At 39.8% G+C, this 27,965-nt stretch overlaps 1 protein-coding gene across 2 annotated transcripts; it reads left to right on the top strand.

Moving 5' to 3' along the window:
* Window positions 1–4,948: 4,948 nt before the first annotated feature.
* Window positions 4,949–27,210, top strand: SMPD4 (sphingomyelin phosphodiesterase 4, neutral membrane (neutral sphingomyelinase-3)). Of its 2 annotated transcripts, XM_014965336.1 has the most exons (19): window positions 5,070–5,108; window positions 7,719–7,805; window positions 8,305–8,447; window positions 8,599–8,674; window positions 9,575–9,683; window positions 10,310–10,362; window positions 12,103–12,254; window positions 13,569–13,701; window positions 14,356–14,427; window positions 17,936–18,025; window positions 20,524–20,669; window positions 21,299–21,389; window positions 22,987–23,087; window positions 23,382–23,545; window positions 24,256–24,458; window positions 25,029–25,262; window positions 25,982–26,113; window positions 26,248–26,376; window positions 26,835–27,210. In XM_014965336.1, exons 1-19 carry the CDS (start codon window positions 5,070–5,072, stop codon window positions 27,159–27,161), a joined length of 2,481 nt encoding a protein of 826 aa, XP_014820822.1. In that variant the 3' UTR covers window positions 27,162–27,210. The 2 variants fall into 2 exon arrangements, with proteins under 2 accessions (XP_014820832.1, XP_014820822.1); XM_014965346.1 differs by lacking the exon at window positions 17,936–18,025 and having other exon boundaries at window positions 4,949–5,108.
* Window positions 27,211–27,965: the final 755 nt, after the last annotated feature.

Raw genomic sequence — 27,965 nt, 5'->3', positions numbered from 1 at the left:
TAAAAAGGCACAAAACACGGCTTATTAAATCAGACAAGACTGTGGGAGGCAAGCTGAAGTTGGGACTACTGATACCATGCTCCAATGCTGCATCTTAAAAAATCTCTCTTTGCAGAAGCTAGGCAAAAATGTAACAAATTTGCAGAAATTATTAGGAGAAATGAATGCATATACTCAGTAGAAGTTAATTGATATGTAAAAAACCTGTGTCTTCTTTCTCTCCCTCTTGTATATGATGCAAGACTTTGAAGAACACTTTCCCCTGCAGAGCTGTCCTATTGCTTTCCATCAACCTCTGGAGATGACACATCTCACCAGGTAGCCATTCCAATGCAACACTGCCCCTGGTTCTGGGTCTTTTCAAACCAAGAGTTACTGCAATTTTTACTTTATATTAAAAGACAAGGAAATGCTCTCTGATCTAATAAAAGAGCTGCAACATAAGAGCAATATTTCTATGAAGCCTTCCATTTCTGTCTGAGAGTGTCCCTCCATCAGTAGTGCACAAGTGCAGTAGTCTCATATTTCTTAAGGATGAATTTTTATAATCCAAAAAGGACTCCACAGAAAGTCCTATCCTTTGAGAATCTATTAGTTTTCTGTAAGATCCTGCTACTAGATATGTATTTATTTACCCTGAGAGAGAAGTTTAATATTTAAAATTTTTTGTCCTGGCTAAATAAATTAAACGTACAATAGACTGCTCAAAGAGCAGTACCCAAAAAGTAGGCAGACATGTGGATACATTGCCCTGCAATGGTTAAGCTTATCAGAAAAGAAGCCGTTACACACAATGAGTGGGTTAATGTTTTCTCAGACTACAAAGGAAGTCTCATCTTTATCCATGTGAAACTTGGATAGTTTCTTAGCAGGTCTGTGCATGTTAGGGACAGTATAATGTTGATGTCTGCATGAGCTTTGGAAAGAGAAGTTGCTTCAATTGGACCAGAAAAATTATCACAGTTCCAAAAAGTCCCCTTTTCTTCTCACCTACATAACTCCAGGCTCTGTTCCAGCTGAATTCTCATTAACTGGTAGTCTGGTTTTGCTCCCATCAGAGCTGAACAGACTATATGTTTTCTAATCATTTCATCCATCCCTGACATATCAACACCCAAACAATTCTCCAGCCAAAAGAAAACATTTGATGAAGTTCTTCACTGTTCTGACACATTAACCTGTTCTTACATGAAGAGATTAAATTAATCCTGCACAGGCGACAAGGTCTATCTAATTTATCAGAAACCTGTGCTGTTAAATTAGATTACTTCTAATTTATCTTTTCCTCTCAGATTAATTGATTTACATAACCAGGTTAAAGTTACAGCATGTGCTGTTAAATTAGATTACTTCTAATTTATCTTTTCCTCTCAGATTAATTGATTTACATAACCAGGTTAAAGTTACTTGTTCCCAGTTTGGAGTTTGCTGCATCTGAGTCAGACTCCAAGAGAAGCCAGGGTGCCCAAAAGTTTGTCTGTTTCTCCCTCTGATATCCATTGGCTTTATAAAAGATGGTATCTTTAGCTACAAACACTGCTTCATTTTACAGTGGGTAAGCCACTTACTAAAACTTTGATATAAAACTCTTCCTGTGCTCAGACTTCCCACTGAAGTCTGTAAAATGCAGTGGAGGCCCCATAGGATTTAATTCAAAGTTTTGTAGTACTACTTTCAGAAAAGAAGGCTATATGAGCTCCAGAGACAGTATTACAAGTACCAGAACCACGCAAATCTGGTTTCTTACATATCCCAGATGTTTAACCTGAGGAGCAGTAATAGTGCAAGCTGCCATCGGAGCATTTAGTGAGTCTCTTCTCCAAGTGGATTATCTAGTGCTGAATGTTGCATTACCTCCCTCTACTGTGCACAAATTGTTTGTGCTCTATTGAGTTATTAATCTTGATACCAATTGTATGAACTCAATTACCTCTGTAGAGTTTGAGTGAAACTGTAATGCTGTAGTGACTACACCAGGGTGACAAAATGCTGGTTTACCTCTGAAGCTACCTAGGAGAAGTGATAGTATGGCAGAACTTAAGTCACTTTAGCTGTGTACTTCTTTGCCAAACAGAAACCTCTCTCACCATGAATCATAAAAACACAGAGCAGGCACCAAAGCAGATTACTGAATGGAATTCATACTTTCAGAAAACAGCTCAACTTCCCACTGTCTCAGGAATACTCCTCTCAGGAAAACCATACCGACAAACCAAAAAAGTCCTTCTTGTTGCCATGACTTAAAGACAGATATAATTTGGGAGAAAGGGAAAAAAGGAAACGTAAGTAAGTTGGCCCCTATCTCTCCATCTGCAAAATGGGAAAAAAAAAATATACAAGTCTGATATATACATTTGAAAATGCTGTATGTACGAGTGATAATGGACCTATACCATTGATTTCAGTAGGTTCCAGAACAGACCTATAAATATAAATAGACTGTAATTCCACAGTTGTCCTCAGCAGTTCCCCTAGTTCTTAAAATAATTTGATAAATTTCCCCCATGCAGCTATTTTATTAATGTGCACAAGTGTTACTCAGCCATCCCTACTGAGCACCTCCATTGTTCTGTTTCCACTTCACACAGTCACTTATTTCTTGCTGTTTTCTTTCTCCAATTCTACGACCCACTGAAAATACATCAGGTCTACTGTTTCCTTAACTTCAGGAAAACATATCCGTAACTTTTATAGCTAAATGATACGTTGCAGAAGCTTTCCCATCAAGTCCCAACAGCTTTTTCTGGACCTAAAATAGCTCTTTATCCCCACCTGGAGGAGGGACCGACCCTTCACAGAAAAGTATTCACTCACTGCCAGAGACAGTCTCCATCTCAAAATGTACTTTTAAAACATGGCCAGCATCCTACACAGGACACACACTTCAAATGCATACATGCATCACAGCAAATACAGCTCAAACAGTTCTATTCAATCACAGGTTTATAGATGTCAAAGAACTCTTCTGTCATCTGTTACCAGCTTACTACATTCAAAATATTGGACATTTGTTTTTTAAAAAATCATATGTAATATAAAAAAGGAAAGGAATAAGCAAATTAATTTACTGGCAGAATTCCAAATGGGGCTGTCTGAGAGACCTGTTAATTTGTCTTTTCAGAAGTCAGGAATTGCATTGCTCTACTGCCACTGCAGCTGCTGCCTTCCCTCCTCTACTCATCACCAAAATCAAAAAGCAGTTTTGAGATACAGTTTGGGAAAGCAGACTGGAGTGGAAGCAGATGTCAATACCAAGAAATAATGTACCATTTTTAATTCTGATCCTGTAAGCTTTTAGGTAAGTATTGAATAATTTTACACTGGTAAATAATCCTATGAAACTGGGTGAATAAAGTCACCTTATCACCAAGATCAAAAAGCAGTTTTGAGATACAGTTTGGGAAAAGCAGACTGGAGTGGAAGCAGATGTCAATACCAAGAAATAATGTACCATTTTTAATTCTGATCCTGTAAGCTTTTATGTAAGTATTGAATAATTTTACACTGGTAAATAATCCTATTAAACTGAGTGAATAAAGTCACCTTTCTAGTGACCCTCTGGCAGGGTCAGAGCTGATGTTACAAAAGGATTTCATTTGTCATTTTCTCTAACACAATTTTTTATGCTTTGTTTCGACGTTAATGACAGCAGTGGAGTATGAGGCCACATCATTTTGTTTGACCTCCTGCACAACCTAAACCAGATAATTTCACTCAACTTTTCCTGCACCTCCTTGCATAAAACAATCAAAATGATCAAGAAAATCTACATTTTACCCACACTAATCTTTTCTTACAAATCCATTAGATCTTGTCACAAAACCAAATTTGCCTGAGCAAGATTATTTTCCGTAATCATGTTTACTGGTGTTAATTATATAGCTGTCTTTGGTATTTTATAAAATTTATTATTCTTTTCTAGACATCTGAGTGGAATTCTCTCTCTGAATACTGGCACAACATGAGCATTCCTCCAGTTTTATAGAATTTCCACAGAATTCCCAATTTTTTAAAAAATGACCAGCACATAGTTTTTCTGCCCATCTATTTCTCTTGCACACAAATTACTGGGGCTTTGGAATTAAATGTATTATCTCGCTTCCTACTAAATATGAATTATAGGCATGTACCTAAAAATATTTTGCATTATTAGCAATTTTAATTTTACTTTGTGTATCTACCAGTGGGATATTACCATCTTAAGGATTTCTTTCGCTCTCCTCACACACTGAGAAGTGATTATCCTTACCTCTATGACCATGTATTTTTCCTGGTGAGTTCAGCTTCCCTTAGCAATACTCTTAACTTGAAACATGTCGTTGGTGTTTCCTATGGCTCAACTGATGTATGCAGCTCTCATTTCTAACAGTCTCATGTCACAGCTGCCTCATTTGCTGATGTAGTTTTCTGGCCATTTAATACACTTCTATTTAAAACCTACTTTTCCTCCATAGTATTGTGATGTTCTTCTAACACACTGTTTTCAAATTCACCCATAGTTTGGATGAAAAATGTCCTTTCGAACAGTCAGGAAGTACATATTATCAACGAGGTCTGTCTGTGCCCACACCACTTTTAATTTGCTCACAAGACGCTCTCTCCAAACACCAGTATCTGAGCGAAGGGTGGCTTCGGCTTCACCACCACCCAACCCCAAGCTGCCGAGGGCTTGTCTCACCGCCGTCCCTTTTGCCTGGAGATACCGTTCACTTTTAACAGCTCTCCAGATATGTCCGCAAAAGAAATCCCCCACACAGATTCTCGGGAAGGGGCTGAAACCACCCGGACGGCGAGTAGGGCCTTCCCTCCGCGCCGCCATCTTGGAGGGGGAATGGCGGCGGGCACGTCACCATGGCAACAGCGCCGTGCCCCACGCCCCTACCACCCGTCCGGCGCGATGGCGTCACGGCGGCGCGCCGGACGCGAGTGGTGACGTCAACGGTCCGCGCCGGTGGCCGTGAGGGAGCCGGTGCCTCGATCGTGCCCTGAAGCATTAACGGCCGCTTCCGCTCCTCTTCCCGCAGCGCGGCCCGGCCAGGCGCGGCCCCGCCGTCCTGGGGAGAGGCGGCATGGCCGGCCCGCACCTGCAGCAGCCCAGCTTCCTGCTGGTGGGTGGGGAGTGAAGGCAGACTGTGTGAACAAACCCTTTGTTCAGAGGTGCCACGATCTGGAGAGGTACATTGAGGAGTTCCCCGCCAAGGTGAGCAGTCGCTGCCCCGACCTGTTTCAGGGGAGATCGCTTTTTCTCATATCGCTGTTTTCTTCCTTGCTATTTCTCTTATCAAGACATTGGAGGACCCCAGGAGAAATGGGGGGAATCCAGTACTTCCCAGGAGTTACAAACCTGTCCTAGGCATTAAAAGATTGTGTCCATTGAGTGCACTTCGTTTTTAACTTTCAGCCTCAATTTATGAGGAAGACTAGTTTTGAAAATACGACAAGTAGTTGCATGCAATGCTGATCAATGTCCTTGTAAATTTAGTGGGATCAGAAATCAGGATAGATTTCCTGTAGTTGCCATGTTATAATACATTCTTTGAATGGAACTCTGCCCAGACAGTGAGAATCTGGGAACAGTCATAACTAATTCTGTGCTGTTAATAGCTGGCAGACAGATTTGTGCACTCCATTATCTGCAGTAGAGATTGCTCAAATGAGGAGTTGTGCACATTAACCATTTGTGTCTGTTTTCTCTAAAGGAGCTACATGGCATCTTCCCATGGCTGGTGGAGAGCATTTTTGGTAGCCTGGATGGCATCATTGTAGGCTGGAATCTTCGCTGTTTGCAAGGAAAAACAAATCCTATCGAATATCCCGTGGCTTTGGATTTCCTGGATCCCAGGTAAACTCATTCATTTCAGTACAGATTTAAAAAGCGTACAGGGAACAAAGAAGCAGTGTTTAATCTTTTTCCGTTGTGCAAACATATATTCACAAGAGTCAAACAGGAGAGAGTACTTACCACGGATTTTCTTTCTGATGCTTGCTTTCAGTGGCCCAATGATGAAGCTGGTTTACAAACTCCAAGCAGAAGAGTATAGATATGATTTCCCAGTCTCGTATCTTCCAGTGAGTAACTGAAAAAAATTGTAAGAAGAGAATGTAGTTGTTGTGGCAGCTATTGGAACTTTGCACATGCTTCATATGTAGGGATCAATATAGCCCAAGGTATATCCTCAGTGCTCTGGGTTTAGAGCATACTCATTTCTTTAAACAGTGGCTAGAGGAGGAGAGTTCCCAGCCACAAACTTTGCAGGAGATGGTGATTGTTAGCAGCTAGATACTTGTGCTGTTCAGCCAAGGAAGCTGCATTGTGATTCTTATCCCATTCCTGGAAAAAATGTGTGCTTTATTTTGGTTACCACTAGCTGCAGGACTGAAAATCGTTTTCCAAGCTTGTCCAAGAGTGGTGCCTTCCCTGGCAGCACTTTGTGCCCCTGTAACTCATTCATTTCAGTACAGATTTAAAAAGCGTACAGGGAACAAAGAAGCAGTGTTTGATCTTTTTCTGTTGTGCAAACATATATTCACAAGAGTCAAACAGGAGAGAGTACTTACCACGGATTTTCTTTCTGATGCTTGCTTTCAGTGGCCCAATGATGAAGCTGGTTTACAAACTCCAAGCAGAAGAGTATAGATATGATTTCCCAGTCTCGTATCTTCCAGTGAGTAACTGAAAAAAATTGTAAGAAGAGAATGTAGTTGTTGTGGCAGCTATTGGAACTTTGCACATGCTTCATATGTAGGGATCAATATAGCCCAAGGTATATCCTCAGTGCTCTGGGTTTAGAGCATACTCATTTCTTTAAACAGTGGCTAGAGGAGGAGAGTTCCCAGCCACAAACTTTGCAGGAGATGGTGATTGTTAGCAGCTAGATACTTGTGCTGTTCAGCCAAGGAAGCTGCATTGTGATTCTTATCCCATTCCTGGAAAAAATGTGTGCTTTATTTTGGTTACCACTAGCTGCAGGACTGAAAATCGTTTTCCAAGCTTGTCCAAGAGTGGTGCCTTCCCTGGCAGCACTTTGTGCCCCTGTGTTTGAGCACTGGCTGCTACTGTAGGTATGAAGTATGACATTTCAAACAAAAGTGGTTTATCTGCAGAGTTGTTCTGTTATGTTTTCTATTGCTGCCACCTACCTGCTATATAGAAATCTATTCAGATAGTTCTACAGTCTTTAACGAAAGGAAACATGATTGAAGTATGTAGTAATTGCTGGCCCACAGCTCAGTTACCCTAACAAAACCATCAGCCATACACCAGTCTTCTGCTGCTCCCACTCCAAATGGAAAAGACTTGGTGATGAAGACCCTCTTTCTGTTTGTTTGTTTGTTTTTTTTTTCTTCTTCTTATACTGAATACTCATTTTCAGTGAGGAAGTTGGCAGTTCTCTAAAGAGTATGCATTTGCACAAGGACCTACTGCAATGCAGTAAATTCCCACTGAGCTGAATGTAGACAGTCACCCCAGAATGCTGGAATGCAGCAGAACTTCACTATCTGAAAACATACTCTGCAAGTAAGCTGAGTAGCCTGATCTAATATTTCATTACTCTGTCTTTCAGGGCCCTGTGGGTGTAACCTCCGCCGTATTAACAGAAATGCGTCATTGGGGCGTAATTAGAGCGGCGTAATTAGGGAATTCTTTACCCTTCATTCATACCCGTTGTGAGTAGCCGTGGCAGCCGTGATCCGGTTTCCCTTCTGGTTTGTAACAGGCCACGCTGAAGGCAGACTGTGTGAACAAACCCTTTGTTCAGAGGTGCCACGATCTGGAGAGGTACATTGAGGAGTTCCCCGCCAAGGTGAGCAGTCGCTGCCCCGACCTGTTTCAGGGGAGATCGCTTTTTCTCATATCGCTGTTTTCTTCCTTGCTATTTCTCTTATCAAGACATTGGAGGACCCCAGGAGAAATGGGGGGAATCCAGTACTTCCCAGGAGTTACAAACCTGTCCTAGGCATTAAAAGATTGTGTCCATTGAGTGCACTTCGTTTTTAACTTTCAGCCTCAATTTATGAGGAAGACTAGTTTTGAAAATACGACAAGTAGTTGCATGCAATGCTGATCAATGTCCTTGTAAATTTAGTGGGATCAGAAATCAGGATAGATTTCCTGTAGTTGCCATGTTATAATACATTCTTTGAATGGAACTCTGCCCAGACAGTGAGAATCTGGGAACAGTCATAACTAATTCTGTGCTGTTAATAGCTGGCAGACAGATTTGTGCACTCCATTATCTGCAGTAGAGATTGCTCAAATGAGCAGTTGTGCACATTAACCATTTGTGTCTGTTTTCCCTAAAGGAGCTACATGGCATCTTCCCATGGCTGGTGGAGAGCATTTTTGGTAGCCTGGATGGCATCATTGTAGGCTGGAATCTTCGCTGTTTGCAAGGAAAAACAAATCCTATCGAATATCCCGTGGCTTTGGATTTCCTGGATCCCAGGTAAACTCATTCATTTCAGTACAGATTTAAAAAGCGTACAGGGAACAAAGAAGCAGTGTTTGATCTTTTTCTGTTGTGCAAACATATATTCACAAGAGTCAAACAGGAGAGAGTACTTACCACGGATTTTCTTTCTGATGCTTGCTTTCAGTGGCCCAATGATGAAGCTGGTTTACAAACTCCAAGCAGAAGAGTATAGATATGATTTCCCAGTCTCGTATCTTCCAGTGAGTAACTGAAAAAAATTGTAAGAAGAGAATGTAGTTGTTGTGGCAGCTATTGGAACTTTGCACATGCTTCATATGTAGGGATCAATATAGGCCAAGGTATATCCTCAGTGCTCTGGGTTTAGAGCATACTCATTTCTTTAAACAGTGGCTAGAGGAGGAGAGTTCCCAGCCATAAACTTTGCAGGAGATGGTGATTGTTAGCAGCTAGATACTTGTGCTGTTCAGCCAAGGAAGCTGCATTGTGATTCTTATCCCATTCCTGGAAAAAATGTGTGCTTTATTTTGGTTACCACTAGCTGCAGGACTGAAAATCATTTTCCAAGCTTGTCACAGAGCGGTGCCTTCCCTGGCAGCGCTTTGTGCCCATGCGTTTGAGCACTGGCTGCTACTGTAGGTATGAAGTATGACATTTCAAACAAAAGTGGTTTATCTGCAGAGTTGTTCTGTTATGTTTTCTATTGCTGCCACCTACCTGCTGTATAGAAATCGATTCAGGGAGTTCTATAGTCTTTAACGAAAGGAAACATGATTGAAGTATGTAGTAATTGCTGGCCCACAGCTCAGTTACCCTAACAAAACCATCAGCCATACACCAGTCTTCTGCTGCTCCCACTCCAAATGGAAAAGACTTGGTGATGAAGACCCTCTTTCTGTTTGTTTGTTTGTTTTTTTTTTCTTCTTCTTATACTGAATACTCATTTTCAGTGAGGAAGTTGGCAGTTCTCTAAAGAGTATGCATTTGCACAAGGACCTACTGCAATGCAGTAAATTCCCACTGAGCTGAATGTAGACAGTCACCCCAGAATGCTGGAATGCAGCAGAACTTCACTATCTGAAAACATACTCTGCAAGTAAGCTGAGTAGCCTGATCTAATATTTCATTACTCTGTCTTTCAGGGCCCTGTGAAGGCTTCAATACAAGAGCAAGTCCTACCTGAATGCTCTTTATACCACAACAAAGTACAGTTTCCTTCATCTGGTGGTTTAGGTTTGAATTTGGCTCTCAGTATCCTTTTAACAATTGGATATTTAATTTCTTTTAAATATCTAAAAGTGAGAGATTACGAGCATTTCTGTTGTATGTTTATTGTGTGTTCATGATAAATCACGACCATGCTAAAGAGTTTGGGCTGATTAAGAAATGTTTAGATTCCAATGAAAAAATAAATTTGTCCTCCTCTTATAAACCCTTGTGGGGGAATTTTGTGGCCTTATTCAAGTCAACAACAAAATTCCCAGGAGTTTCAGTAGATCATGTATTTCACAATTCTTGTTTTCGTAACTAGTCATAGTTTATATAATATGACAGCAAAAGGGCATGTTAACTTTGCAGCTAGTGTGGCTGTTGGAAGCAGCTGCACTGATACCAGTTTGAGATAGTCAAATGTGCTAAGAAGAGTAATGCAAACACAACTTTCCACATAGAGAAAACCTCAGTTCATAGAATCATAGAATCAGTTACCAGCGTTTGAGTGAGGTGGAGAGCAAGAAGGCAAAGCTGAATTTGCTGTTAAGCTCTAGCAAATTAATCTAGTGTTGACAAAATAAAAATGTAATGTCTAGTCATCATCCCTAGATATCTAACAGCTCTACCTGATTTTTATTATCTGATCCCTGACTCTGTTCTCCCAGATCCATTTGAATATTATATGTTCTACTTTGCAATTAGTTTGATCACACAGAAGGTAAGTACCATTCACAATTTTTCCCTTAAAATAGTATTAGCCTTTCTTCACAATGCTTTAAGAGCCTGCTGAGATGCTGTCCAGCTAAACTAACAGTAGTTTTATCTGTACTTCTAGAATTTGTTACTGCTTTCGTTCAGTTCATTATGTAAGACTGGATAATAAACACAATACCCACCTTAGATATACCAGTAAGCAGTTTGTCCAACAACATACCAACACGGAGGAGCCGATGGATTCCAAATGGGTTTCCTATCCCTCTGTCCAATAACACCATTTAGACATTCATAACCCCAGCTTTGTGCTATGGTGTCTGGTTATTGGTTCCTCTTCCTGTTGTTACCTGTGCTAACTCCTTGAGAGGTGGAGGCAGTGGCCAGTCCAGCCCAAACTATGACATCTCTTCTCCTGATTAGTTACATTCACTACTGCTTCAACAGTTATTTTACAGTTAGTTACTTAACCTTTGCTCCAGAGTGTCTTTGGTTTTGGTTCACCCTTAATAGCCTCTGGGCTTCTGCTTATGTATACTAAATGGGTCTGGCTGTGCAGCAGACACTTCCTGGCAGTGCCTTAAAGTGACCATATGTAACTCCAAGTATATCCTTGTGTCTGTTCCAGAACTCGCCCGTCACCCATCATGTCAGCCCTTCCAACAGTGCTTATTTCATCTTGGTGGACACGTACCTGAAGTGTTTCCTGCCCACAGAAGGAAGTGTCCTTCCTCCACCGTACTCAAATCCTGGGGGAGCCGAGCATACTCATTTCTTTAAACAGTGGCTAGAGGAGGAGAGTTCCCAGCCATAAACTTTGCAGGAGATGGTGATTGTTAGCAGCTAGATACTTGTGCTGTTCAGCCAAGGAAGCTGCATTGTGATTCTTATCCCATTCCTGGAAAAAATGTGTGCTTTATTTTGGTTACCACTAGCTGCAGGACTGAAAATCATTTTCCAAGCTTGTCACAGAGCGGTGCCTTCCCTGGCAGCGCTTTGTGCCCATGCGTTTGAGCACTGGCTGCTACTGTAGGTATGAAGTATGACATTTCAAACAAAAGTGGTTTATCTGCAGAGTTGTTCTGTTATGTTTTCTATTGCTGCCACCTACCTGCTGTATAGAAATCGATTCAGGTAGTTCTATTTTTCCCTTAAAATAGTATTAGCCTTTCTTCACAATGCTTTAAGAGCCTGCTGAGATGCTGTCCAGCTAAACTAACAGTAGTTTTATCTGTACTTCTAGAATTTGTTACTGCTTTCGTTCAGTTCATTATGTAAGACTGGATAATAAACACAATACCCACCTTAGATATACCAGTAAGCAGTTTGTCCAACAACATACCAACACGGAGGAGCCGATGGATTCCAAATGGGTTTCCTATCCCTCTGTCCAATAACACCATTTAGACATTCATAACCCCAGCTTTGTGCTATGGTGTCTGGTTATTGGTTCCTCTTCCTGTTGTTACCTGTGCTAACTCCTTGAGAGGTGGAGGCAGTGGCCAGTCCAGCCCAAACTATGACATCTCTTCTCCTGATTAGTTACATTCACTACTGCTTCAACAGTTATTTTACAGTTAGTTACTTAACCTTTGCTCCAGAGTGTCTTTGGTTTCGGTTCACCCTTAATAGCCTCTGGGCTTCTGCTTATGTATACTAAATGGGTCTGGCTGTGCAGCAGACACTTCCTGGCAGTGCCTTAAAGTGACCATATGTAACTCCAAGTATATCCTTGTGTCTGTTCCAGAACTCGCCCGTCACCCATCATGTCAGCCCTTCCAACAGTGCTTATTTCATCTTGGTGGACACGTACCTGAAGTGTTTCCTGCCCACAGAAGGAAGTGTCCTTCCTCCACCGTACTCAAATCCTGGGGGAGCCATCCCTTCCCCGACTCCCAGGTAATGACTTTGGTGCCAGAGGCAAAGTGGGAATAGTGCTTACAAAATGTGGCTTGTTGGAATGAATACCTAAGAAGTAGAAGACACCTCTGTCTTTATGATTCGTCTGCACTTATTATATAATTACAAAAATTAAATAGATGTATGTTCACTTAATTTTACCTAAAGGTTTCATTTGAAAGTCTGGAAGGTAGTTATTACTGGAACAGAAAATTTTACCTAAAGGTTTCATTTGAAAGTCTGAAAGGTAGTTATTATTGGAACAGAAAAGGCACACACAAAGCAACAAAAATTAATCATTTCAGCAGCTCCAGTTGTGTTTTGTGCCCTGCAACTGGAGTAGGACAGATCTGACTGTAACTTGACAGTAGTTTTTACTATTTTTCACATATGGTATGTGGTAAATATGGCACTGGTGATAACTGCTGCTACAAGGAACATGCATCTTTCATTAAGGTTGCTATAAAGCCAGACAACTTGGCAGTTGGTCATTTTGTTTCAGTTCCAAGCTCGCCATACTTAGTTGTTTATTGCTCTTATTACCTGTTTTGCAGTTCTTTGAAACTGCTGTGCCAGTACCACATCTGTGGCTTTGTTGCACACTGATAGTGCTCATAGGTTTCTCAATTCATAACCTCCTGATATAAAAAGCCAAGACAAATACTTGTAACCAAATCGTATCATAACCTCCTGATATAAAAAGCCAAGACAACCAAATTGTACAACGAGTGACTGCATTTCAGGTGACTTTTTGCATGGTAATAGGTCAAGCTATTTAGCCACAACTGGAAGGAAGAGGATGGAAGATTTTTGACCACTTACTCAAGTTCTGGATGTGCACATGATAATGGCATACAAATAGACTCACAAAGCTGAAGTGAAAGTTCTCCAATACAAGAACCCATATTTTGTTCTGTAATGGCTGGGTGAAAGTCAGCATTTTCAAAATTGGTTTTGCTACTCAAATTTATAAAATGTTAGCAATACTAGCAATTTCATACCAACGTAAAAATAAATAGCCATTCTATTTTCTATTTAAAATACATTTCATATGTCAGTTTCCATGGTCTGTTGAGCCCTAGCATGTAATTTTCTATTTAAAATACATTTCATATGTCAATTTCCATGGTCTGAGCCCTAGCATGTGCCTAGTAATTATAACATCTTGTAGAAGTTTAAGATGTGTAATCAGTTATGCAGTTTTACTTCTCAAAGACTGTTTTCCAGTTTATAAACCAGTGATTAAAAGCAATGATAGATTTCCCTGTACTGAGAGTTACTGACCTTGGTATTTCCATTCATTTATCTTTAAAGGTCTCCACCAGTGCCTTTCACTTCCTATGGCATGCATCACACCAGCCTGCTGAAACGGCACATCGCCCATCAGCCTTCCGTGAATGCTGACCCAGCTTCCCAGGAGATCTGGAGATCAGAAACGTTGCTTCAGGTCAGTTGGATTTAAGGAAGGAAAAACCCCACAACATTTCTTGCTGCTGAGGAATTTCTTCTTTTTAAACCAGAGACAGTTATGCCATTTGCTTTAGCTTGGTTTTGGAATTGAGCAGTGCAGCTGTTGTTTTCTGTTAGTGAAACAAAGCAGCACTGTGAAACTGTTAACTTCTAGTTTAGAAAGGCACGTAGTATCTTTTATTAGACTGCATATCTAACAATTGATTGCAAGCATTTGAGTAATTTTTTCCAGAAAAGTTTCTAAGCATGATTTCTTTTCCCTGCCTTGGATCTTTAATCAATTCTATGCTCTAAGCAAAGGTTGAGCACAGAGAAATCGGTTCTGTTCAACACCAAGGGAAGGGAAAGGAGAATCTGGACTTAACAGAACAACTTAAGTTGTTCTGAAACAAGTTCATACTCTGTTGCTGAACTGAATTATTGATGCTTAGCAAGTGCTAAGGGTATGGCAACGCAGTCATCTACGCTGACATGGTGATAACCTGTAACATTGCTGACTTGGTGCCTGTCTATTTACAAGTACAGCTTAGTTTTCAAATTATATACCGTGGCTTTCCCTTATATCTAGCTTATGACTGACAAGTCCTGGATTATTTCTTTTTCCCTAGCTGAGCAAATATTTGTTTTGCAGATCTTTGTTGAAATGTGGCTTCATCATTATTCACTGGAAATGTATCAGAAAATGCAGTCCCCTCATGTCAAGGTAATAGTTTGTACTTCATTCATGAGCATCATCTGATGGTTGACCTCTTACCTTGGGGTAAATCTCTTATTCCATGGAGAATTTTTTTTGGTATATTGGTGCAAAGGAAAGAAATAACTTACCAGATTATCTACATGAAAGTGTCAGAATTGCTAATCCAGTTATGAAGAGTGTTGTGAATAAGTGTGTCATCCAAATTTGCTTTCATTGCAGAAGTTGTGTTGGTTTTGTTTCATTTGTTTTGTTGGGTTTTGTTTTTTTTGTAAAAGACAAGTTTGTGGGATGGTCACAACAATCTGAACACCAGTAATCAAAGTACTAATGACGGGGAAGATGCCACTATAAAATCATAGTCTTAAATCCCACTGGGGTAATATGGCTGCTAAAAATTACCTAAATTAATTTTCAGCAGCGATAGCAACTGTTACTAAAACACAAATTAATAATTTCTAAGATTGATAAGCATATTATTTTTTTTAGTATGAGGAAATCTTACCAACTGTCCTTCAATTTTAAGTGAATAAACCATTTTGTTTCATATCCCATAATACGCTTTTCCCCATAATGGTACTTAATAAGCACTTCAGTAGCTACAGAGTTCAGAATTTCTTACAAGCTCTTGCTCGGATAATACACTGTTTTAAGCAGTTTGTGGTGGCCTGTTCACTAACAAACTACTGCATGTAAAAACTAAGTAAGTGTTGGGGAAGCTTAGATCAAAAGCACTATAAATGTAAAGGGAATTTGAAGGAGAAAATATTGATCCTCTGAATTCCCTCTGGGACACAGTGGGACTTTGATAGAAGGGAAAGAGAAATATAAAAGCTACTCAGGATTTATTCCTGTGTGAAAGAGTAACATGAGAGTTGATTGACTCAGAAATTCTGATCCTTTGCTCCACAGGCTATAAAATAACAAACATATTTATATTTTGCTAGGGAAAAACATTGGAGTGCTAAAGTGTGATGGGTTTTGCCTTTTAAAGTTGAGGTCAAAATGCAAACTCAGTAATGATGCAAAGTCTCCACTTGGGACTCCCAGCAGCATGGCTGTGCACCTGTGATGGAAAGGCTTTGCTTGAAGTACCTTTGGTCTGTCTGTCTGTCCAGTCTCTGTGGATCAAGCACTGTGCTTAGGCCAGAAATAATGATTGCTTTAAACTTCTCTCCTCTGTTCACCCTCTGTATTTCAGATGCTCTCTTCTAACACTAGGGAGCAATAACTTAGACGATGACTATGAATGTTATGGTGGAATAGGGCATAGGTAGAGCTAAAATCATCACTTCGGGATTCTCCACAAGGTGTGTTGAGCCACAACTTGAGGCCATAACTCCCTGATGATACTTTAGTTTCATCTTTGATGGGAAGCATGTAAAATAGGATGCTCTTTGGGAGTTAGAACACCTGAATAGGTGACTGGAATTCCCCATGACATCCATAAAATGGATTAAGGATCCCTCCTGCAGGACTGAGACAATGTTCCAGATCAGTCGGGGACAGGACTATTCATAAACCTGTGATGCTTAGATTAAACTTTGTAAACTGCTCTCAGAGTGGGCTGAAGAATAGTCTGCACCATAGTTCCTCAAATGAGGAAGTAGAATATGCAGAAATGCAAGTTTTGTTTTAACATAAGGGTTAAAGGGCTTGACTGGAAACCCAAGATCACCCTAAACCTTACTCTTAGAATTATTAATATTTATGCAGGTTCACTTGATTCTATTTAGCCTTCTGTGTGTTTGGAAGGAGGGGTAATTAGTGACCATTAATCCCTGGAACTAGACCTGTTTGACTATCAGTGACTTGAAATGGCTACATACCTGTATTGGAAGGTGGGATGAGGTTCCATATAGCTTGCTCTTTCTTGGTCCAGCAGCCAGACTTGTTTGCTTTGATGGGCCAGATCCCAGATATGTAACTGGCCTGTGAAGTGCCTCAAGGAATGATAGATAACTTGTTAACATCATCACAGACTTCCATTTACAAGTAGAAGGGGGTGGAAGGGAAATAACTGGTAAATAACTTATTTTGAGAAGATGTACTTCTTTTCTACTTTATTGATTTGAATTCTTTTTGGGTCTGGTGTGAACCTGAGGTTGACACTATTTGCTATGCTTAGTTTCACTATTTTCCCCATTAACTATTTTCCCATTCTTTTACACTGTCTATTCGCTTTCTCTTTCTCAGATCATCCAGGGCCCAAGCGTGCAGCATCTCTTTCCCTATTCCCTTCTGCTGTAATCACAAGGAACCCTTAAAAAGAAGTTGTTCGATAAAACTTTATGCAATGCTTCCTGACCTTCCAGTGCCAGGTGCCACAGACCCCAGCACTGCCTGTGGAACACCCCTTAGACTACGAGCTCTTGCCGATTCCTGGGGCAGGGGAGTTGATTGTGAAGCAGATGATGTGTTTGAGCTGCTGGGGAGCTTGCAGTAACAATCCTACCACTCTTTTAGGAGAGTATAAAAACAAAAGATACCAAATTGGTGCTAGAGGAGATTGGGTAGGGGCTGTACAAAGACAGCAGAGGTGTGATCTGGAGAGTTAGTTTAGATGCCTGACAATAGTCATTGGGATCTGTGTAGTGTACATTTTTTGTTTTATGTTTTTTCATTAATTTCATACATGTGTGTCACTGTCGCTACAGTATCCTCTTCACCATCACATTGTCAAAAAATACCTTATTCATCTAAGAAGGGATCTGGCTGAGACTTGCAGAGATCTCAGTGTTAAGGCAAGATGCCTTTTGCATCAGCACGTAACACTGACGTTATGTATGTCTTTTTCCTTTTTATACATGTGATGTTTCCCTAGTAGCAATAGTAATTTCCTATTTTGAGGAAATACACAAGACCTGTAGCCTTCCCAAATGGCCTTTAACTATAAAGAGAAGACAAAGGATCTCTCCAAATTGGAAACTTACCGGACAAGTTCACAGTGATTACAAAAAGCCAAACTTTTTTTCTTCCTGTTCCTTGGAAAGAAGAAAGGATCAATTTGAGTTTCTTCCCAGCATACAAACCCTGCTTCTCCAGCAGCACAGGAAGAAATGACAGCTTTCAAAATAGTATTTAAAAAGTTTGCAGAATATTGAACACTTTTACTCCATTATTTAATGAAACACTATAACAGTGTGTTAATCCTTGTTGCTGCAATTCAGTTAACTTCTGAAATGGGGAGTTTATTTGGCAAAAGTTCCATACGCCCTACCAGAACTTGCTCTGTGGTCAGCAAAGAGAACAGCCACAGCCACTACAGCTATACTTTTTTGATATCTGTTGTCAGTTGTATTTCCAGGTTGATAAAGGGTATGAAATACTCAACACCAGAAAGAAGAGGATACTGTGGCTGCAGTTGTTATTGTGATATGTTGTCCCTGATTGTATTTGTGATGTTCATTTTTTCCCCCCACCCTTCTTCCTTGGGCTCATTCTCACTTTTTTTTTCTCTTGCTCTCTTCTCTCCTTTTTTCCCTCCTCCCCTTCCTTTTTGTTTCTGTTGTCTCAGCTGGAGGTTCTCCACTACCGACTCAGTATCTCCAGTAAACACCACGGTAGTCCTGCCCAATCCGGCTACCAGGCCCTCCACGCATACCAAGTATTATCATCTTTTCATTTTGTTTCCTTTTTAAAAATCTTGTTCCATCATATAATCTGCAAAGTGTACTGGTGCTAGCTGTACAGCAGCTTTTTCTGCTAAGGTGTGGGTTTACAACTTGAGTAACAGCACTGCATTGAGATTTGCTAAATTTTCAGTGAAAACAGATACTGAGAGGTCATGGAAAATATAGGTAAAATCTAGTATATTATGAGGTCTAATTGGGAGCTCCATTTTTAGGTATGCATTCTTGTAATGCATTGTAGAAAGAGGTTAATGAGCTATGCTGACGTTTTTTGACACCAAAACTGGTTTCACTGGTGGCAGATTTCTGCCCCTCACACAGTAGTCATTTAAGCAAACCTTGCATTGAAGATCAGAATTTGCATGGCTGTCTGCTAAAATTAAGGTAGGTAGCATCTAGGATTATTTTAGCCAGTGAAATGTCATTGGATAGTACTAAATTTGCAGTGGCAATGTGAACTTGACTGTCCAGTTTTGCAAAAGCACACAAGTGGTACATTTGCAGATTGTTCAGGAAATGTGCATGTAAAAACATTCCTGTTGGAACAGATTGTTGATTCTCTTTCCCTACTTCAGCCCTTTATTCATTGGGTCTTCATTCTGGGAAAGGGGAGGGCTGAGCATATTTACTATAAAGCTTTTATTATACTATAATAGAATAGCACTACATAGAATTTTCCTGCTTTATAATCCTTTTTTTTTTTTTAAACTAAGTGCTATGATACCTCAGATACTGTTTAGAAAGGAAAACAGGAACTACTACTTGTCTTTAAATCTGTTTTACTATTACATTTATCTCATTAATGTGTTAAGAAAAGAATGGTGTACATCCATCCTGTAAGCTAAGGATTAACAACAAAAATGTTTGTGAGGAAAATACTTTTTAAACCAGTAATGTTTATAATGGTGCTGATCCAGGCTAAGAGGAAATTATAAGAACTGCTCAGTGGAAAAACTACTAGTGTCACCTGAAATGATGTATTGATATAGTGGTACTGCTGGTTTTGTAAATTCAAAAAGTACCATCAAGGGGAGCCTAGAATTTTTTGCAATTCCAGCCTTTCAAGGCCTATAGCAGAGTACTCAACCTCTCTCCTGATCTAAACTCCTAGGACCACGTAACTTCTCAGAGTTCTACCCTCATGTAGAAACTCTCCTCAGGCCTGTAGAAAATGGGCTGACTTACCAGGAGGTGTCAAGAACACAAAACTAGCCTTCATTAGAACTGGTAACAGGGTATCTTCTCTCTTAGAAGAGGCTTGTACATGGCTGTACTACCTGACTGTATCTGCCATCAAGCCTTGAATCTTTTCCTAGAGTGCACTTTACGTGTATTAAAAATCTTAAGAGATTGTAAAAGCACATCTGCTTTGTCTCAGGCATTGCAGAGAAAAGACACACAAAGACATAGACAGACACACACGCACACTGGCCCCCAATAGTGGAAGTACTGTTGAATGGATTTAAGTGGAAGCTTTTTGTATAAAAATGCCTGTCAGTCCCCTGCTGTCATACTCAGCACCTTACCTCAGCACGGCTGCATGCGACACCCTGGAAACATCTTGTAGCTATTGTCTAATACACTCTTCCAGCATCTTCTGTTACACTTGCAGCCGTAACTTTTGTTTCATGTACATTCTTCCCAATTTTTGAGAAACATGAGAGCTGTGAAACTTAGAATACAAATTATATCTTAAAATCTGCCTTCGGTAGTGGACTAAGACTAGTTCACTACTCTTGCAGCAGATTACAGCAGCAAAGGAGTTAGTGCTTTGTTCCCAGGTTCTGCAGCAGACCAGCTCTGATGCTGGGCACCCAGAAGAACTAGCTCCTTTTTACCTCATCCATCTCCCTCCTCAATCATACACTCATTTATTAGTAGCATCACTGTGGCTCACCATCGCTCCTTCTGCTACTCCCACCCAGGCTAATTCTACCCATAATGATGCTAGAAGCAACAGGACTTGAAGCAGTTTTTATTCTTACCATAACTCTTTGTAGAATTATTCTTTCTTATAAGGCAGATGAGTGCCAGCATAGGAAGGAGATCTCAGTAAAGCCAGCCAAGAGCATAAACAAAGGATCTGTTGTGCTGTCCACAGCAATGAACTTAAAACCGTAATGAAAGGCTGAATATTCTATATTTCAGAAAGGGGTAAGTTGAAATCTACAAGCTCTTTAATGGCAGCCTGAAATTCAATTCATTAGAGTACTGCAGATACTTTTACTTACAATTGCATTATCAAAAATACGCTACTGTTTCTTAGTGAACTGATGGCAGAAGATTGATGCAGCTTATCCTGGGGAAAAAGTCTGTCTAAAATCAGGTGGCTCTGAACTACAGTGAAGAACCTAGATGGAAGAGAGCATTTCTTGTATTTTGATTTCTGATCTGATAATATAATTTTCCTGAATTATCTCCTGGGCATTTAACACGATACTCGTTATCTTCCTGTCTTTTGGTTTGGATCTAGGAGTCATTTAAGCCCACGGAAGAGCATGTGCTGGTGGTAAGACTGCTTGTGAAACACCTGCATGCTTTCAGCAACAGCCTGAAACCAGAGCCTCTCTCCCCTTCAGCCCACTCCCACACAGCCAGCCCACTGGAGGAGTTTAAAAGGTAGGTACACGAGCAGCCTGTCTCTGAAACATACAGAGCTTCTCCCTGAAAAGCTCTGCTTTCACCAAGAGGTTAAATTACGTTGTTTTGATTGCTAAGTACAGAAGTACATTATTAAAGTATGTGACAGCTAATGGATGGTGTCCCACTGGAGGAGTTTAAAAGGTAGGTACACCAGCAGCCTGTCTCTAAAACGTACAGAGCTTCTCCCTGAAGCTCTGCTTCCACCAAGAGGTTAAATTACGTTGGTTTGATTGTTAAGTACAAAAGTATATTATTAAAGTACGTGACAGCTAATGGATGGTGCTTCTCTCATCTACTACATGGGAGGGCAGCCTCAGGAGGGGGGATGTCTTGCTATTACTCTACATCTTGGCACAGGACAGAGAAAAGGAAATGCCACCAGAGGGTTCTGGCCAAGTTTAGTGGAGAATTTTATATTTATGTATTTGCGTGGAAATTCAGTAGCCAGAATTAGCTTCAGTTAAGAAAGAACAAGTTTGGCTTAGTCTTTTCTGTATTTGCAATTGTGGAAGCGTGTTGGGTTGTTGGTCTGTGGGGTTGGGTTTTTTTGTTTTTAAAATTTACTGCTGGTTTCTAAATGTGACTGTCTTTGAATCTGTTTGCAGGGTTGTAATTCCTCGGTTTGTCCAGGAGAAACTTTATATCTTTCTGCAACACTGTTTTGGTCACTGGCCTCTGGATGCCTCTTTCAGAGCAGTATGTACCTGCTTCTCTTTCTAAGTCTGCACTCAACATGTTTTTAAAATTTACTGCTGGTTTCTAAATGTGACTGTCTTTGAATCTGTTTGCAGGGTTGTAATTCCTCGGTTTGTCCAGGAGAAACTTTATATCTTTCTGCAACACTGTTTTGGTCACTGGCCTCTGGATGCTTCTTTCAGAGCAGTATGTACTTGCTTCTCTTTCTAAGTTACTCAATGTAACTAGTAATTAGTTATTGCTGTTTAGCAGCTATTTCTTAGTCTTTAAATATTTTTTATTAGTTATTGCTGTTTAGCAGCTATTTCTTGGTCTTTAAATATTTTTTTTCCTAGAACAGTGAAATTCTTTATATAATACATCCATTAAATGTTAGAGAAAGAGTGCCAATTAGACATAAGAAGGAAGTGAGAATTACTACAGGCTGCTGGCTGATTTTCCTGACACTGAAAATGGCTATTGATTGAAAAGAAGTAGGTGTTACTTTTAAAACAGATACATTCTTATAGGTCCTAACTTCTTAATGTCCTATCTAATACAACAGGTCATAAACAAAAGTAATACAATATTATTTTGCAATAGATATTGCAAATATTACATTCTGCAAGCAGGTCCTAGAACAGTGAAATTCTTTATATAATACATCCATTTAATGTTAGAGAAAGAGCGCCAATTAGACATAAGAAGGAAGTGAGAATTACTACAGGCTGCTGGCTGATTTTCCTGACACTGAAAATGGCTATTGATTGAAAAGAAGTAGGTGTTACTTTTAAAACAGATACATTCTTATAGGTCCTAATTTCTTAATGTCCTGTCTAATACAACAGGTCATAAACAAAAGTAATACAATATTATTTTGCAATAAATACTGCAAATATTACATTCTGCAAACAGAAAATAAATACATCAGACCATGACTTTCAGTAATTAATGTAGGAGTTTAAGAGTGCAGAATGTAACAGGGCCATATCTTGCTCACTAGACTTACAGTTGGCTGTATCGCAGTGCTTGAGGTACACATGTAAGGCCATGAAGCCGTGGCAAATCTATTCTTGGCTTCAGGGCACTCAGAACTCCACTTCAGGGTGGTAGGTAAGTCTATGCAGAAGACAAGAGCTGAAATTATATTAATGTAGCATCTTGTAAACAAGGAGCTGAAATTATATTAATGTAGCATCTTGTTTACATAGTTCAACAGAGATTCAGTGAGCACTAACAGAGTTGTTAAATGCACCTTAAATGTAACCACCAACTAAGTTTTTTTTTTGTAGTAGCTAAGTGCTGCCTCATTTGGGTATTACAGAAAATCCAGGTTGGTCCTAATGAACATGCAACTTAGTGTTTTTCAGTTCTTTTTCAAAGATACTCAGATTACTAGGATGCACTTTATTCCTAAAAGACTTCTAGGTGTCATTAAGATAATATTCACTAGTTTTAAAAGAAACAAACAAAAAAGCCTTGTTTGTCTTCCTTTCCAAAAGATATTGTTAAGATAATATTCACTAGTTTTAAAAGAAACAAACAAGCCTTTCTGTCTTCCTTTCCAAAAAATACATGTTTCCAAAAAATACATGTTTTTATGTGTGATTTTGCTTAGGTTCTTGAGATGTGGTTAAGTTACTTGCAGCCTTGGAGGTACGCTCCGGAAAAGCCGCCACAAAGCACGGAGTCTTTGCCTCGCAGTGTGTCAGAGAAATGGTAAGGAGGAGAACAGCTGTGAGTAACCTGAACCAAATCTCAAGTTTATGCAGATCCTGAGTAAAATAGCAGGATTTCAAGAACCATTCACCAACCTGCATTAGCTTCCTGTATGTGATTAGAGATAATTTCTAACAAGCTTTTGCTTTGAGAGGAATATTCTTTTATCTCAGTGCAAATAAACCATCTTTCCAGAGACAGTATAAAACATTCCCTTAATGACTCATTTGGCAGAAGACAAAGTAACAATTATTTAAATAGCTGTACTCACAAATCCTGTACTGGCTTTGACAGGGCTACCTTCATTCAAGAAAACCTACTCATGTATACGAAGCTGTTTGTAGGATTTCTGAACAGAGCTCTTCGAACAGACTTGGTCAGTCCAAAAAATGCTCTCATGGTGTTCCGAGTAGCCAAGGTCTTTGCTCAGCCCAATCTGGCTGAAATGATCCTGAAAGGTAAATGGATATTTTGATACCTTATGCTGTCCTTTCTCAATGTTTCTTCACTACCTTATGCTGTCCTGTCTCAATGTTTTTTCACAATGGCTACATCGTACCTCGGAATGTGAATAGACTTACTGCCATTTCCCATGCTATTTTGCCATTCCAAAGTTTGTGTGTCTTCACTAATGTTTGTTGTATTGGTTTAATATGTCTATAGTTCTTTTCTAACCACCATCATTTAGATGTCATTCCACAACTTTTCTTTAAAGAACACAATACTGGGTGTTTACAATAAAGTAATTTTTCTTACACTTTTCTTACTTGATTATCTATCTCAGGATTAAAACTTCATATATCTCTATAGGTATCTATACTTAGCAAAGCAACTAGTCATGTATGCTCTTCAGGATAATTAGGATACAGCCAATTTAACAAGTATCAATGTCTTAAGTGTCAGGATTCTCCACTGCCTTTGTTGAAAAAAAGTTACTGGCTTAAAACGCTGTCTGTATGGTCTGCATTTAAATGCAGCCTGACATTTTCTGCTGCGGGCAGAGAGGATTAAATGAAAAAAAGGCAATTAATGTCTCTTTCCCCCTAGAACTACCGGCCTACCTAAAGGCAAATTGCCCAGCAGACATAAGATGCTGTGTAGCTAGACCTTCTGCAGGCAGAAACAGGAATATTACCTAACCATCTTCACTACTTTTCTCAAATTCTAGGAGAACAGTTATTCCTGGAGCCAGAACTTGTTATTCCACATCGTCAACACCGACTTTTTATGACCCCCACACTTGGTGGGAGCTTCTTATCGTGGCCTCCAACTATTACAGATGCCTCCTTTAAGGTGAAGAGTCATGTTTACAGCCTGGAAGGACAGGATTTCCAGTATAAGCAGATGTTTGGCACAGAAGTTAGAAATTTGGTAAGCAATAAGCTTCTTGTCACACATCTTTCTACTTTGACAGGTATTTTCTCAATGCTGAGCATCCATATTATGAGAAGAGTGGAAAACTTTGCACTGTGCACTACTGTATAGTTAACTTTACTGATAGTGACTTCTGGAACCTGAGGGGTCTCAATCCAGCATAGCTATAAAAATCTGCCTGCTTTTTGCTAAGTAAGAAGGCTTGCTGCCTTGAAGTAGTAGATTGCAAGTATTTCCTCTCAAACATGCTTACTGTGTACTGCTAATTCATTGTATTGATTGGTATCCATCAGCAAATCAGATAAAAATAGCAGGAGGGGAAAAAAAAGAGAAGCAGCTGAAAAACCAAAGAAGCGCTCAAGTTTTTTTAAATGCTTCAACAGCAAAAAACTTCTTTTACCCTATTGGAAATGCAACTACAACAGTCTTAGCACAAGTGCACAGGAGCCAAGAGAGTGAGTTTGCTGGGTTTGCTCTCGCTGCCAGGTATCAAGGCACAGTTTATCCTTGTATTGATGCTTAGTGGTCCTTTATCTTTGTCCCACACAATTTTGTTTGTTTGTTTAGGTGTTAAAACTGGCTCAGTTAATTTGTCAGGCGCAGCAGACGGCAAAATCCATATCAGACCATTCTGCAGAGACAACAGCCAGCCAGTCCTTCTTTTCATGGTTTAGATTTACACCATCGGAGATGAATGGTTCCTACACAGGCAATGACCTCGATGAAATCGGGCAAGACAGCATCAAAAAAACAGATGAATATTTAGAGAAGGCACTGGAATACTTGTGCCAAATCTTTAAGGTACGTAAGTAACATCAGTGTGACCAAAAGTCAGGATTCCTCAAACATACCTCTGTCACCCTTGTACTTTTGTGGGGTCACAAAGACATCCAGACCAGCAGATTTTGTTGTAAACATCTTTCAGGCTTGACTTTGCCTGACCACTCAAAACTGCTTTCTATATAGATAGAACTAGATGCTCTTAATCTTTAAATATTAAGCCCACTTTGTTTCAAGTGACTACTCTTCTGGACTATAATTTATAATCAAACTTGTCTCTTTACTTAAGCCTTTTCTTACGTTTACAAACAGGCAAGACACGATTTAAATTTTAAAAATAGTCCAGTATCTTCTAAATGCAAAGAGCTATGAAAATACAACCTATAACTGCAGCTATAGCTGAGTGGATGAAATAGAAGTAAGATGTTTCTTTTGTTAAACTTAAAAGAACAGATTCATTTTTCTGTCAGCCACAAAACTGACCTAGGAGAGCAGAGCTATTTGACAGCCTCTAGGAGTGACATAAAACAGAACACCTCTCTTGGATTTGACGAGCACAGACAAGGACTCTGGAAACTTTTACCTCCTTTAATGTCTAACTGAGATGCTGTTGAGCAGTTTATGGTATCTGTGCTGGCTGTCAAAGGGTTCCAGCACTAAGGAGTTTGTGAAGGAAGAAATGAAATAGAAGGAGGGGGTAGATAAAACACATACTTTAGAACTGTTTTATTCTTGAGTAGCTGAATGAAGCCCAGCTGACCCAGATGATGATGAAGTGTGGGACAGCTCAAGATGAGAATGGAAAAAAACAGCTTCCAGACTGCGTGGAAAGCGAGGATGGCCTCATTCTTACACCCCTTGGCAGGTACCAGGTGAGAAGAAATAATCCATATAGCTACCCTAGATCGATTTTGAAAAAACAAGCTGTTCTACTCAGGAGAAGTGCCTGTATAAAGGCATTTCAAATGGGAGCTACAAGATAAGGGGTTTATTTTCTTGCTTCTAGATCATAAATGGCTTACGCAGATTTGAGGTGCAGTATCAAGGAGATACTGAACTTCAGCCCATCCGAAGCTACGAAAATGCCACTCTTGTCCGCCTCTTATTTCGTTTATCCTCAGCACTTAACGAAAGGGTAAGTACAGCACTGCCTCCTTTTATAGTTTCCATTGCAAATTCCTGTTTGGCACTGCACCTGCACATATATGACACTACGTTTGTTCTTGTTATGTCTCCTTTATTGTGGTCTAGATGGGTATTTTCTAATAATATCAGCTTCTCTACCTGTAGCTCTGCTTTGCCTACACAAAATATTAATAAATAACATTTTAAATGTATTCTTTATGCTTGATGAACAATAGGAATATCATTCAGAATGAATGTTTCTAAGACAGGAAAAGGAAATTGTTTTCTTCCTAGAGGTATAGCAGAAGGCATATCTGCACTGAAGCAGTTTTACTATTTAAAAGTGCATTTTGATACTATTTCTTACAATCCTTATCCTATAAACAAAGAAAATTGTAAAATAAGTCACGCTTACTTTATGACAGTAGTTGCAAAAGAATACTAATGTTTAAACTTTTCATACCTCAGTTTGCTGATCAGATGGATGCGCTTTGCTCCAGGGAAGACTTTGTGGGTAGACTTTGTCGCTATCATCTTACCAACCCTCACCTCATACAGAAAATCAGGTACAGTCCTGTGGTGAAGGACAGAACAACACAGAACTGGGGACCAAGAATCAGTCTGCGGTTCCTGGCGAGCTACAGGACTCTGCTTTCTTTGCTGATGGTCTACTTCATTGCATCCTGGTTTTGCATTGGGCCAGTGGGCTGCACATTCATTATCCTGATTGGATATTTCCTTTATGCTGTAATAATGACTTTTTTCTCTGAAGGATGGAAACCACATGAACACTAATTTCCTTCTCTGAGCTTACACCTGTAAAAAATAAATGTCTTAAGGATGAGCCTGGGATTCAGTGACTAAAATGTTTGAATTATCTTATCAGATCTTCATAAAGTATTTTTTAATATGAAAGTTAATTCAGTTTTATAAACAATAATGTGGTCTTGAGTGAATATAATCCATGTAAATTTTATTTTTATAAAAGTGTTCCTATGGAATGTAGTGAATGCCTTTTTATTTGAGAGGGGGAAAGTGAGCCATCAGTATTTATAATACTGAAATGAACCATGGCATATATAGAAACATTTTTGTTTCTGCAATAACAGCATTGAAGCCTCTTACAGTGTTCTAAAACAAGAGTTAGCCTTAGGACTTACAGAAGGCAACAGAAATTGCAGTGCACTAAGAAATTTATAGGAAGTTGCACCATTAAAAAAAAAAAAAAGAATATGGGACAAGGCAGCAAGAGTGGCATCTCATAGCCCAGTGCTGGACTTAAACCACCTCTTCTCTGCCTGAGGCCTCCCCAGCCCAGGCAGGTTTGTGCCTTTCACCTCCATAAGCCACTTCTCCTTCTGTTTGCAGCTCTGGTGGAGCCCCTGTGCTCAATGGGGTATTAACACTTGCTTGGAAAAACAGAAGTTGCTGCTGTTTCCCCTATAACCTTTCCCTTAACCCTTTCCCCTCTAACCTGGCCAGCAGACAGGAAGCAGCATTCCTCTCCTGGAGTTCAACAAACACTCTGTTGTCCTCTCTCCTGACACAAAAAGGCTAAGTCCCTTTTTGTTGCAGCAATGCTTAAAGAATTCATTGGTT

Source organism: Calidris pugnax, unplaced genomic scaffold (assembly GCF_001431845.1).
Source record: "Calidris pugnax isolate Ruff unplaced genomic scaffold, ASM143184v1 scaffold32, whole genome shotgun sequence".
Taxonomy (NCBI): Eukaryota; Metazoa; Chordata; class Aves; order Charadriiformes; family Scolopacidae; genus Calidris; species Calidris pugnax.
Note: the sequence above shows the minus strand (reverse complement) of the source record. Positions and strands in the feature narration are given on the sequence as shown.

What these genes read in the sequence shown, in the direction of transcription:
- SMPD4 (XM_014965336.1), top strand. Translation starts at nt 5,070, where the DNA reads ATGGCCGGCCCGCACCTGCAGCAGCCCAGCTTCCTGCTG. An exon ending in TTGGATTTCCTGGATCCCAG is followed by an intron (nt 8,448 to 8,598) that starts GTAAACTCATTC and finishes GCTTGCTTTCAG; the next exon opens with TGGCCCAATGATGAAGCTGG. An exon ending in CCTCAGCACTTAACGAAAGG is followed by an intron (nt 26,377 to 26,834) that starts GTAAGTACAGCA and finishes TTCATACCTCAG; the next exon opens with TTTGCTGATCAGATGGATGC.